Raw genomic sequence first — 13,529 nt, forward strand, 5'->3', positions numbered from 1 at the left:
CGACTTGCGTTGTAATACCTGCGTTGTAAAGGCATGCGGAGTAAAAGCATGCATTGAAACGTCATACATCCTGATATCACACGATGGAAAGGGAAACAAGCTCAAACCAACTGTAAATAGTGGATTTCCAGCTCGTTTCCTGACGCTTCGAACTGCCGGCGTCCATTAAGGGGTGTGAAAACCACCCAGGGCTTCAGCACCAGCTTCAGTAAGCTTTTTTGGGGGAGAGGGGTTTGGGGGCTGGATTGGCAAAGGTGCCACTCAGGTACTTCTTGGCACGAGGCCCCATCCACTCCAACGCCCCACCCCTTATCACACAGTGAGATTTAGGCTCAGGTTGGCAGGTCTGAACTCGGCTCAGCTGCCCGCCCTTCCTCAGCGTCCTCTCTGGAACCCAGATCTTCTGTAGTAGCACCACCTGTCCCCCATCTCTCCCTTTGGTTTATATTTTTTCATCAGGAGTCACTCCTGTACTTTCCTCTTTCCAGTTTCTGACTCTACTGCCTTGTATCATTTAATCCCCCCGCTCCCCCCCCACACTTTTGATGATAAATAACTTAATGTGTTTCAATTAATTAAAATCGTATAAAAGAAATGGCAGTAGTCAAAATCATGTAAAAGGCTTGGATATAGAAAATCGACGAAGCACAAGTTAAACCTGCCAATTAACAACTTTAAAGTGCAATGTGCGCTGCCTGGAGGTTGTCCGAAAATCACAAGGTACCAGGATAGGTCATAGTTAGGCTGCTGTTTCCACTCTGGCTAGCAACTTAGCCTAGGGTTCTGGCTGTTCCACAAGGAAGGTTGTGTAAACAGCAGATTACAGTGCAAATTAGTGCCCTTAAAAGTGCTTGTGTGCAGTCTGAAGGTAGTCAACAAACCCGGCCGGCCAGGATAGCATCGAGTTTGTGGTGATGGTGGTTCCACTGTGACTGGCATCATGACCCAGGTTTCTGACTGATCCCCGAGAAAGTTATTTTAGACAGTGAAGCCCAGCTACTCCTTAATGCACTCAGTTGCTTTTTGGAGAGATTATTTGTTCGAACAGCAACAATTCAGGATGGGGTCATCAAGCTCTAGACAGGAAATGACGGCCTGCCTCATGTGTGGATCCCTTTGTCCTTTCGTAATCCTCTGCCATTTTAGTGCAAATGCAGATTACGTGCATAATGTTCTCTTTATTTGTGCTGCATAAGCGCCAGTTTCTGTTAGCTATGCAATACAGGAGGGGATGGAGTAGCTATTCAAAATATTGAAGAAAACACATTTTGTGATTACGAGTAAATGTGAAATGTAATGATGTTTGTGATTGACAATGCTGTATTATAATGAAAATGAGTTATTAAAAAAAAGAAAACACATTTTGTATGGATAGAGGCAACACTGCCCACGTCCTAGCTGGAGTTTCACCTCAAGCAATAACAAGACTAAGACTCAAAGAAAAACAATTATTCTTCATAAAGAAAGCCCAGTTCACTTTTAGAATTTGTCTAAAATATGTGCGCTGTCCTCATTTCGGCATATGTCAAACACCCGAAACTCAACCACCAATTTGTGAGTTCTGTTTTGAATAAAACGGAGCAAGGCACACACTCAAACCATATGCAGTATAGCTTAATTAGCTAAAAAAAAAAATCAATACTCTGTAAGCAAAAGCTAAAAGAGTATCCTCAAAGTACCTGGATCAAATCCATCAGGGCAGGCCGCAATGGTATCATTCCACTCCACATTGTTACTGCCACGAATAAGGATATTTCTGGTGAGGAGACCAACTTCTGCTCTTGCTTCAAACACTCTACCATCAGGCAGTGTAACGGATACCCCCAAATGTTTGTTAGTAAGTGGGGTGTCGATAGTCAAGGTCCTGCCATCGTCGGACACAGCAGTTATAGATCTCTTTTCATTTTGGCGTTGAGCAAGTCTGAAACAGACCAAAAATAAGTTCATGATCAAGCAGTTATGTGGTTTAGCTTCTTTTCTTCAATTGACTTCATAATGAGTTTCTAATCAAGAAGACATTTCAAATCTATTTTTTACTGTAAGTGTAATTCAGCTGGCGCTAATTTCTAGTACTTTAAACAAATATTCCTATTTTTAGTTGCAGTGGTTGACCTCAATACACTGACAGAAATGTGTATGCTGTCACAGCCCACACACAGTCCAGTATGATCTTCTTTGCAGTGAAATCATCAATTTTAGATGCCATAGACCCAGCCTTCGGGTAAAAAGAACAAACATTTACAGTGCAGTAGGTCTCGCAATTGGGGCCTTCTACATTTTTAGCTATAAAGCACATTATCCTGTGTAAAGAGATTCTGGCATTCTACTGACCTCTGCTTTATGTCAGGACAGTTAAATAAAGGCAGTTGCTACTGAAATAATAAAAAGCCTCTAAGCAGAAAGCGATTCTAGTATTTTACTGACCTCTGCCGGTCATTTTCTATCAAGACAGTTAAATAGAAGCAGTTACTACAAAAACAGCAGTCCGTAAGCAAACGCGCCAGCAGACAAGTCCTTGGGCAATGCTGCAATGCCAACACAAAGTACATGCAACAGATCTTCCAGACAGTGCAAGCGCTGTCTAGGCTCAACCTAAAAAGGTTGCAGATTAAATCCTTGAATTGGCTGGCTCATTGTGCCACCTTAGAGACCAACACTTTGGGACCAACCAAAGCATTTTTTCTCCTTGCGAGCAAATAACCAATGTGTTGCCACATGAACCAAGGAAAGTGCCCTTTACAATCGCTCCACCACGACCCTGCACTCTTCCACTCTCGTTCTCTTCTCCACTTGCCCATCCTCGTGATATTACCTTTTGCTTCTTCCTTCTCCTTTCCTATCACTCCACCCTGTCTGTTAAATTGTAACCTCCTTACTTCCCTCTTTCAGACATAAATCAAGTATTCTCGTCATCCTTATTGCATCACACTTTTGCATACTTCTCCATGGTTCACGACTTAAGTGCCCCCAAATGGTTATCATAAAGAAGGTACTTTTATTAGGACCCGATTAAGTCAATTTAATTTTCAATACCTTCTTCATTATTAAACTTTTATTTTGGTGCATCTATATGTCTGGGCAGAGTTTATTTTATTTCTTAGCTGTTTGAATAACGTTGTTGATTTAACTCTACCCAACACTCACCTTTTCATCTGAAGAATTATGTTCTGATTGGCATGCTGCCCTTAACAAGTGCGACTTTAAGGAACACTATTGTGCCTCGTTCTGCCAAATAAAAATGCCTCATATTGGCAGCTGTTTAAGTCCAGAATCTGGTGTTACGTTTCCCAGGCCACTCTCTCCTCTGCCTGCATGATATTCAAAAAATGTATTTTGCTCATGCTTGAATTCAAAATAAACTGACATGATAGGGGAACAGAAATCAGGTTCTGTGACTTCTGTTGAACCATGAGTTCTTATTTGTTCTTGCATTTTTGTGCAAAATGTATCATATTTGGTAGACATAAACATTTGTAGAGTGGCTAATACTGCTGCTTTGTCTGATGTCCGTTTTACACTTTCTCAATGAAGAAGTAATATTACATGTTTGACATTCTTACTCAGTTTAGGAACTTTAGGCATTCTTACCCCGTTTAGTTATATCTATAGTAAAGAGCATAAATAATCGAATATTAACAGGTCATGATTAGAAAAGGGATGACTAATGTCCCCAGGACCACTTTCTGATCTTATTACCTTTAATATGCTTATAGTCAGTGGTATCCCTGGTAGAAGACAGACATGCTCTCTGACATGCTACTTCACACACAACTGAGTTCCTTCCACCTTCTGTTGTTTGGGATTAGATAGGTGAAAAAGAGGCAAACCTCATAAAATAGACACTGTTCTGTTGAAGTGTTAGTCCACTAAAAATCCCATCAGGGGTGCTGCACCATCGGCAATACATAAAAATGTAAAGTCACAAAAGCCATTAGTTTTGAATCTGTAATGTGGTTGCAAGGGGGATTCAAGGGGCTGACGGTACTTGCATGCTGATGACGGCCCCCATCCGTCATGCACTACGGTGCTCGTGTGCTGATGACGGCTGGGGGCCGTCATATACCCATCCACTCGCGATTTTGCAGCACAGGGGGAAAATCGCTGCAGCATGGAAGGGGTTTGGCGAGCAGTGCCATGACACAATGAACATGGCTCTGTCGGCCTGTAAACATACCGAACCTGGAGCCACGAAGACCAAAGCAGACAAAGTTGCCTTCTTGTAATGATTGTTTTCTCGTGCATGTATTTTCAAAAGGTACCATACACCTTTCAGTACATCTACGGTCTTAGCGACCTTTGCCGCTGACTATGTTAAAACGAAACATAAAATTCAAATAAAAGTACATACAAATAAATGCCTAGAGAACCTAATCCTCAATCATTCCCAATAGGCCAATCACTCACTCAACCATCATCCGTCATTCCTGATACAATGACAAATACAAAAATGCCATGATATGTCGCATTCACACAAGTCCTTTCTCTAGAGAAACGCCTCTGATTGTCTGATATTCTGTAAAGTACCTGTCTCCTGTGGATGCAATAACGATTTCATCTCCGACCTTCCACGTTACAGCATCTGCTAAAACCAAAGTAGATGAATTTGCTTCTGCTGTCTGGGCCAATCGAGTCCAAGTCACAGGAACCGGCAAACCTGGGGTTACAAGAACATATTAGACGTTTTTAAATCGCATTAAAAAGTATCCGGATTGTTTGACCTCTAAATGTAAGTTGCAGTGATGTTGCATGTAAGTTGCAGTGATATTGCATGTAAGTTGCAGTGATGTTGCATGTAAGTTGCAGTGATGTTGCATGTAAGTTGCAGTGATGTTGCATGTAAGTTGCAGTGATGTTGCATGTAAGTTGCAGTGATGTTGCATGTAAGTTGCAGTGATGTTGCATGTAAGTTGCAGTGATGTTGCATGTAAGTTGCAGTGATGTTGCATGAAGAGTGGGCCGGGGAGGTGTAGGTGGACCATAGAGGGACCGGGGCAAATTTGCCTGGAAGGGCGCCAGGAAAGCACAGACTGGTGCACGACGATGTCCCATTAAAGCCACTCATGGCATTGGTCAGAGTGGTTTGAACTGACCAATGCGGAAGAGAAGGCGTGTCCCCCTGCAAAGCCAAAAGTGGAGACCAGAGAGGGCAGACTGCTGACAGTGACATCTCACAAAGGAGCAGGGCTTCACCCTGAGGCAGGAAAGGAGGATTGGTAGGTGAGGGCAGATGCTAGAAGCTCTATGTGCAGTGCTTAGTGCGAGTGTGTGGTTTATGGTATGCCACACTGGCGCTTAATTGTTAACACGAGCATGTCCAGAACATCGCCTGAGCTCGTCAACTCTGGCGGAGAAGGAGGTACCTCTTGAAAAGAGGGAGTTAACCCCAAATAAAGGATGAGGATGTGGCAACTTGCTGCCCGGGCAATCAGTGTTGAGTCTCAAGGCCGGATCAACATCCCATGGTTCTGGGCAAATATGGTAATCTCCTGGGCATACATAAAACAGGAACGTGCCCTTCGATAGTGCAACTGGTGCTAAAATGCCTTTGGGTGAGTACGTAGCTGGGTCTGGTGGCTTGGTGGACTAATGTGTCCACTGTAGGGGACTGTGTTTGGCCTCATGGTCACAGGTTCAAATCCTGGCCTTTTCATCCTTCTGAAGTCAATAATTTCAGTAATATTGAGTTGGGTAGCAATTAATATCTGTCTATACATACAGCAAGAACACAGTATTTATCCTCTCGGGGGTGCTGGATGTGTCACTCCTGAACATCGCCGGGCTAGTGAACTTGTGCACAGACAAAGGTTCACCTGGTAGAAAGGGGGGAGCTGTCGGCAGGCGTAAAACCACCAACAGTGTGGTGGAGGCAGCACCAATAACAGGCATCAATAACACAGTAGGGAGGTAGGTAGGCTGTCGGATGAGAAGAAGTGCCATAGCGGTGTCTTTAGGATGCCTTGCGGCAGGGACACCGTGGGGCAATGGAAGAGCCAAAAAGGATAATTGCAGAGCGGACACGGCACTTGCAGCCCAGGCATGGCCAGAGAGTGTCGCAAATGTCACACACTGGAAGCAAGGGAAGCCTAGAAGCCACAGAGCATAACTTCAGTGGGCCTTCGTTTCCACGGCATGGACTGGAACTGAGCCGGAGAGTGCTGTCGAAGATGATTATGGTGACCACCCACCCACTTAAGACTGGGGATCAATGATTTGCAAATGGGCAAAGTGATATATAGCAGATTCCATTTTGTGATTGTGTAGAGATGATTGATTATTTAATGATTGCTGTGATAATGTATGACCGATCATGTGGATTATGAACAACTGCTAATAAACTGTGGTCAAGATTTACACCACCACAAAGTCTGGAAGTGTCATTAATTACTGGTGTTTGAGCGGTGGCCAAGAGGCCCGGGGGGATGGGGGGTAAAGGGGCGCAGGTAGCCCACCTGGGGCAGGTTGAAGAATTGAGCAAGTTTGCTAAGGTCAAGGAGAGAGGAATGTACTCTAGCACTTATGGGTTAGCCTTGAGGAAATTCTAAATAACTTGCTGGACTCCTTTAAATTAGTAGAAGTCCAGCCAACAATTAAGGACCAAATAATGCCCTTGTTTGTACACTTCCATTGATATTGACATGTATAGTAAGTAATCAAGGCACTTCAGAAGCACCATACAGAACCGCTATGTGTGGATTCCACAAATTAATTCGGTTTCATTTGTTTTAATAAACATAATTGGAAGCCTAGCAAAAACTCTCCCACCCTCATTTATACTTACCTTTTTTGCAGAAAACCTATAAACTTAGAAATGGCTGAAGTGCTGTGGAAAACACACCGAAAATATGAGGAAAAACTGCGATTTGTATTCACAAGTTTTTCTTTTTCTTCTCACTCACTCAGAAGTTAAGCTAAATTGCAAGGGGCATATGTGCAAGCCCCTATTGCCACTGGAGAATCGCTTTTCCCGACGCTCCAGTGGCATTGCTCTCTACCCCATATTTTCAAGGCGTCATTAAGCCATTTATCGTGGCTTAACACCACCCTGTAAATATGTCCTTTACAGCAGCAGTCCGCTGCGGCAAAGGGGCAGGCAATGGGTGTTGCTGTGGGTGTTCCATTGCAAAACCCAATGCTTTTTGACGCTGCCCCATATTTACAAGAAAGGGGCAACACCAAAAACTAAGGCCAGGTAAAACCTGGTCTTTGGTTAGCGATACAAGGAGAAATTATTAATTTCTCCTCATATTTTGCTCTTTCTATGTGTGCTGCATTCTGTAACACACATAGAAACAGCAAACTGCCCATAAAGATTGATTATGTGCAGGAAGGTGCCCCTTCCTGAACATAAACAATCACTCCTGCAGCCCAGGCACCTTTGCAACCTGGACCATAGGTGACTTTGCGCTGGCGCCAGCAATACCAATTTTGGAGTGACACTGCGCTGCGACATTTTATTGAAGAAATCTCCCCAAGTCTTCCAGGAAGCTCAGAGTGTGCATTTTTAATCCTCCCCCTTTTAGCTTTTAAGCTTTTAATGCTGGAAGAAATGTGAATTTAAATTGTTTGATTCCTGCGGTGTCTTTTTTTCATTCAGGGTGATTGGTTCCAAAAGACCTGGAGCACGACTGAGGTGCTTCTGCAGAGCTGCGTGTGAGTGCACAGGCTGCTAGCCCTGGTATTGGTAGACAGAGAAGCAGTTCAGGAGAACAGACTGCCTGAGTCCTTTTATAGGTCCCAATACTAGAGTGGTAGAGCTGTGTCTGGGCTCCAATAATGGAGGTGCAAGGATGGTGAAGGGCAGGATACAGGTGCATTGGCAAAGCTCAAGTAACAGTGCAGCAGATCAAAATACTGGTGCAATGTTGGAGCTTTGTATGAGCCTGGAGAGATGTTCTTTGTCTAAGCTGTGAATGAGCTTAAGTACTCGAAGAGCAAGGGTGCAGAAGGCTAGCATAGAATTGCAAAGTTGTGGTTTCAATAGTAAAATAACAAGGTACAGCTGATCAGGACAGAGGTGCATTATCAGAGCTGTGCGTGGGTGACACTACTAGAGTAGCAGGGTGTTGAAGGACTTAACAGAGGAGCATTAGCAGAGTTGTATGGACATCAATACTAGAATGACATAGTTGATGAAGCTGCACGTGGTTCTCAATGCTAGAGTATCCAGGGTGCTCACCAGTAGGATAGAAGTGCATTGCCTGAGCTGTGTGTGGGTCTCAATGCAAGAGTAGCCAGGGTGCTCAAGGATAGGATAGAGGTGCAATCGCAGAGCTGTGTGTGGGTCTCAATGCTAGAGTAGCCAGGGTGCCGAAGGGCAGGACAGAGGGGCATTGGCAGAGCTGTGCGTGGGTCTCAATGCTAGAGAAGCCAGGGTGCCGAAGGGCAGGACAGAGGGGCATTGGCAGAGCTGTGCGTGGGTCTCAATGCAAGAGTAGCCAGGGTGCCGAAGGGCAGGACAGAGGGGCATTGGCAGAGCTGTGCGTGGGTCTCAATGCAAGAGTAGCCAGGGTGCTCAAGGATAGGATAGAGGTGCAATCGCAGAGCTGTGTGTGGGTCTCAATGCTAGAGTAGCCAGGGTGCCGAAGGGCAGGACAGAGGGGCATTGGCAGAGCTGTGCGTGGGTCTCAATGCTAGAGAAGCCAGGGTGCCGAAGGGCAGGACAGAGGGGCATTGGCAGAGCTGTGCGTGGGTCTCAATGCAAGAGTAGCCAGGGTGCCGAAGGGCAGGACAGAGGGGCATTGGCAGAGCTGTGCGTGGGTCTCAATGCTAGAGTAGCCAGGGTGCCGAAGGGCAGGACAGAGGGGCATTGGCAGAGCTGTGCGTGGGTCTCAATGCTAGAGTAGCCAGGGTGCCGAAGGGCAGGACAGAGGGGCATTGGAAGAGCTGTGCGTGGGTCTCAATGCTAGAGTAGCCAGGGTGCCGAAGGGCAGGAAAGAGGGGCATTGGCAGAGCTGTGCGTGGGTCTCAATGCTAGAGTAGCCAGGGTGCCGAAGGGCAGGACAGAGGGGCATTGGCAGAGCTGTGCGTGGGTCTCAATGCTAGAGTAGCCAGGGTGCCGAAGGGCAGGACAGAGGGGTATTGGCAGAGCTGTGCGTGGGTCTCAATGCTAGAGAAGCCAGGGTGCCGAAGGGCAGGACAGAGGGGCATTGGCAGAGCTGTGCGTGGGTCTCAATGCTAGAGAAGCCAGGGTGCCGAAGGGCAGGACAGAGGGGCATTGGCAGAGCTGTGCGTGGGTCTCAATGCTAGAGTAGCCAGGGTGCCGAAGGGCAGGACAGAGGGGCATTGGCAGAGCTGTGCGTGGGTCTCAATGCTAGAGTAGCCAGGGTGCCGAAGGGCAGGACAGAGGGGTATTGGCAGAGCTGTGCGTGGGTCTCAATGCTAGAGAAGCCAGGGTGCCGAAGGGCAGGACAGAGGGGCATTGGCAGAGCTGTGCGTGGGTCTCAATGCTAGAGAAGCCAGGGTGCCGAAGGGCAGGACAGAGGGGCATTGGCAGAGCTGTGCGTGGGTCTCAATGCTAGAGTAGCCAGGGTGCCGAAGGGCAGGAAAGAGGGGCATTGGCAGAGCTGTGCGTGGGTCTCAATGCAAGAGTAGCCAGGGTGCCGAAGGGCAGGACAGAGGGGCATTGGCAGAGCTGTGCGTGGGTCTCAATGCAAGAGTAGCCAGGGTGCCGAAGGGCAGGACAGAGGGGCATTGGCAGAGCTGTGCGTGGGTCTCAATGCAAGAGTAGCCAGGGTGCTCAAGGATAGGATAGAGGTGCAATCGCAGAGCTGTGTGTGGGTCTCAATGCTAGAGTAGCCAGGGTGCCGAAGGGCAGGACAGAGGGGCATTGGCAGAGCTGTGCGTGGGTCTCAATGCTAGAGTAGCCAGGGTGCCGAAGGGCAGGAAAGAGGGGCATTGGCAGAGCTGTGCGTGGGTCTCAATGCTAGAGTAGCCAGGGTGCCGAAGGGCAGGACAGAGGGGCATTGGCAGAGCTGTGCGTGGGTCTCAATGCTAGAGTAGCCAGGGTGCCGAAGGGCAGGACAGAGGGGTATTGGCAGAGCTGTGCGTGGGTCTCAATGCTAGAGAAGCCAGGGTGCCGAAGGGCAGGACAGAGGGGCATTGGCAGAGCTGTGCGTGGGTCTCAATACTAGAGTAGCCAGGGTGCCGAAGGGCAGGACAGAGGGGCATTGGCAGAGCTGTGCTTGGGTCTCAATGCTAGAGTAGCCAGGGTGCCGAAGGGCAGGAGAGAGGGGCATTGGCAGAGCTGTGCGTGGGTCTCAATGCTAGAGTAGCCAGGGTGCCGAAGGGCAGGACAGAGGGGCATTGGCAGAGCTGTGCGTGGGTCTCAATGCTAGAGTAGCCAGGGTGCCGAAGGGCAGGAAAGAGGGGCATTGGCAGAGCTGTGCGTGGGTCTCAATGCTAGAGTAGCCAGGGTGCCGAAGGGCAGGACGGAGGGGCATTGGCAGAGCTGTGCGTGGGTCTCAATGCTAGAGTAGCCAGGGTGCCGAAGGGCAGGACAGAGGGGTATTGGCAGAGCTGTGCGTGGGTCTCAATGCTAGAGAAGCCAGGGTGCCGAAGGGCAGGACAGAGGGGCATTGGCAGAGCTGTGCGTGGGTCTCAATACTAGAGTAGCCAGGGTGCCGAAGGGCAGGACAGAGGGGCATTGGCAGAGCTGTGCTTGGGTCTCAATGCTAGAGTAGCCAGGGTGCCGAAGGGCAGGAGAGAGGGGCATTGGCAGAGCTGTGCGTGGGTCTCAATGCTAGAGTAGCCAGGGTGCCGAAGGGCAGGAATGAGGGGCATTGGCAGAGCTGTGCGTGGGTCTCAATGCTAGAGTAGCCAGGGTGCCGAAGGGCAGGACAGAGGGGCATTGGCAGAGCTTTGCGTGGGTCTCAATGCTAGAGTAGCCAGGGTGCCGGAGGGCAGGACAGAGGGGCAGTGGTAGAGCTGTGCGTGGGTCTCAATACCAGAGTTGGATTTCTCAGGTGGGAGCCTTCACATCTCCATTTCCGCAGAATGTTTTAAAAGTAGAGTTGACAGCCAGATAAGAATCCACCACCTTGGCCCTATGGAACAGCGCAGATGTTGCCAGACCTTTATTTTATTTCTTTTAAAACCTTGTTTGATAAACCGTGCTAGCATCTAGAATGGGGTTCAGACCTAAAAGTCTTACCATGAAGGTCGAGGATGCCTTGTCTCACTGCCAAGGTCTTTGCGCCATACAGCGGAAGTTCCGGGGAGCGCAGATGTCCATGGAGTGTGATGATTGCCTTGTGCTGGAAGGGGGCGTCTTCTGTTCCAATCTAAATGAGGAAACACGTGGCAAAATGAAGCGTCACCTTTGAGCCACACCAGACAGCATAAAACACAGTGGGGCATATTTACAAGTCCCTGTCGCCACAGGAACATCACTTTTAGTGACTTTCCTGTGACGATACGGGCTGCACCTTATTTATAAGGCAGCGCTGAACCACTTAATGTGGCCTAACCCCGCTTTGTAAATAAAGCACCCTTTCACACTATACTTAGCGTGAATAGGGTGGGCAATGGCTGATGCGGTGGGCGTTTCACCACAGCACCCATTGATTTTGACGTTGCCCCACATTTGTAAGGGTGGCGTACAAATAGGCCAGTGCCAAAATGAAGACTAGGTAAAATCTGGTCTTAACATGGTAAAATGAGGAGAAATGCTTTATTTCTCCTCATTTTCGCTGTGTCTTTGTGTGCTGAATTGTGCAGCACACATAGAACAGCAAAACACCATTGATTGTTTTTTTATGTGACCTTCCTGCACATAAACATGATGTAAATGTAAATGTAAATGTCGGAATTTGTAAAGCGCACAGCTACCTCCACCGGAGGTGTCCCGGCGCTATCCGTATACCGCTTAGGAACCCTTCCTGGCTTTCCTGGGAAATGTCCACTCCTGGGCACCCCCCAGGTGCAGCCAGGGATCCCAGCGCTTTTGGGGCCGTTGTGGAGACTAAGCAAGCTATTGCCCAGAGTTGCAGCGTGGGACCCATGATCAGAACAGGCACTGGGGCGAGAATATCCAGTCAGGGGAATTAATAAGCCGGAGACCCGCCGAGGCGGGAATCAAACCCTGGGCCCTGGCCAGAGGTCTGCATCAAGGTCTGCCTGCTCTAACCATTGAGCCACACTTCTCCATGATGATAAACCATGATCAGCATCTGTTCACTCTGGCCAAGCAAATATTTGAAAACATATCCACAACCACAACCTGGCTTGAAGCTATGAAAATAGGTTTCCAGAGGTATTTTAATGTCATACAAGTCCAAATATATGCGCGATGTTCTGCACGAGCCAAAGTAAGTTTCTGATTAAGGCCTGGGTATATTTCAACAGTCAGCTTCTCATGTTGCATCTTTATTCAACAGCACGTGTGGTAAAGATTCATTTTAAACAACATTGTATACATAGGACCTACACCACTTGCAGTATAATTATGTACCTGAAGAGCTCCGCCATCTGTAATCAGAATATTCTCTGCCTGTAATTCGATGTCAGCTTCATCAAACACCAGAGTTCCTCCTGTGGGCAAGTCAAAACCAGAAAAGAATCATCAATGTTTGATATATATACTTTTTTAATGAGAACAGAAATGTATCAACTAGGGAAAACACAACAGAATATATGACAATGAAAGACAAGCAATGGCAAAGCCAATAGTTCTTACCCTTGACTCCAATTAGTCTTATCAATAATCACCCCTCAGAGACCATTATAAGTGCACAGGTATGCACATTGGTCATCTTAGAATGGTTTTGTTTTAGTAAAATTATTTCAAGTTAGCAGTACCTACATATGTTTATAAGTGTGTCACCATCGTATAATGATTTTTTCTTTCACTAAAATAAAAGTCATTCTAAACGGTCACAACACATGCGTTGACACACATGTTGGCCCTAATGGGTTTGTTTTTCTTTTAGTTTAAGAAACACTATTTGGAGATGGTCTCCGTGGTTGAGTGTGCATGCACGCACATATGCTGCCATCTTGGAATCCTTACAAAACTATTGTAAGATGGCCGTCCACTGATAGAACTGCAGGTGGCAAAGTAAGCACAAAGAGGCAGGAGTGGGTCTTATTTGTTATGAAGGAAAGCACAGGTGCGGAAAGAAGCAGGGGGGATCAGAAAGACACAAAGAGAGGGAGAAAAACGGTGCCTCCTGTGATGCAAAGTCTAAAGTCAGCAGTGAGACCGCAGTGCTCCATGGGTGGAAAGCCATTGAAATTGGAGCAGAGAAATGAGACAGACCTGAAAGTCATCAAATCCTAAGCAAGGGGTGAATACAAAGCCCATTCTAATTCTGTATTGGATAGTATAGGTCTGATTGCCAGAAGACACCTGAAGCTGTCTGTAGGCAAGACCAAAAAAGGAGAGAAGAAACAACTCTTTACTGCAGTTGCAATGAAAACAAGCACTGGCAATGGCAACAGGTCTGGCTTTAAAGGAATATTGTACAGTAGTGTGAAGTATTACAAGTAAATAGCATGGAAATAGATATGTATCTCTGCAGAAGCAAAAAACC

At 47.2% G+C, this 13,529-nt stretch overlaps 1 protein-coding gene across 1 annotated transcript in view; it reads right to left on the reverse strand.

Annotated features, from left to right (window-relative positions):
• PKHD1L1 (PKHD1 like 1) overlaps positions 1-13,529 on the reverse strand; it is a 466,042-nt gene that overhangs the window by 221,666 nt on the left and 230,847 nt on the right. The window contains exons 40-43 of the mRNA XM_078686145.1: positions 12,449-12,528; positions 11,150-11,279; positions 4,525-4,654; positions 1,680-1,921 (exon numbers count right to left, since the gene is read on the reverse strand). Of these exons, the coding sequence (XP_078542271.1) occupies positions 1,680-1,921; positions 4,525-4,654; positions 11,150-11,279; positions 12,449-12,528 (582 nt within the window). The remainder of the gene's footprint in view (positions 1-1,679; positions 1,922-4,524; positions 4,655-11,149; positions 11,280-12,448; positions 12,529-13,529) is intronic.

The sequence above is a fragment of the Lissotriton helveticus genome, chromosome 4_1 (genome assembly GCF_964261635.1).
Source record: "Lissotriton helveticus chromosome 4_1, aLisHel1.1, whole genome shotgun sequence".
Taxonomy (NCBI): Eukaryota; Metazoa; Chordata; class Amphibia; order Caudata; family Salamandridae; genus Lissotriton; species Lissotriton helveticus.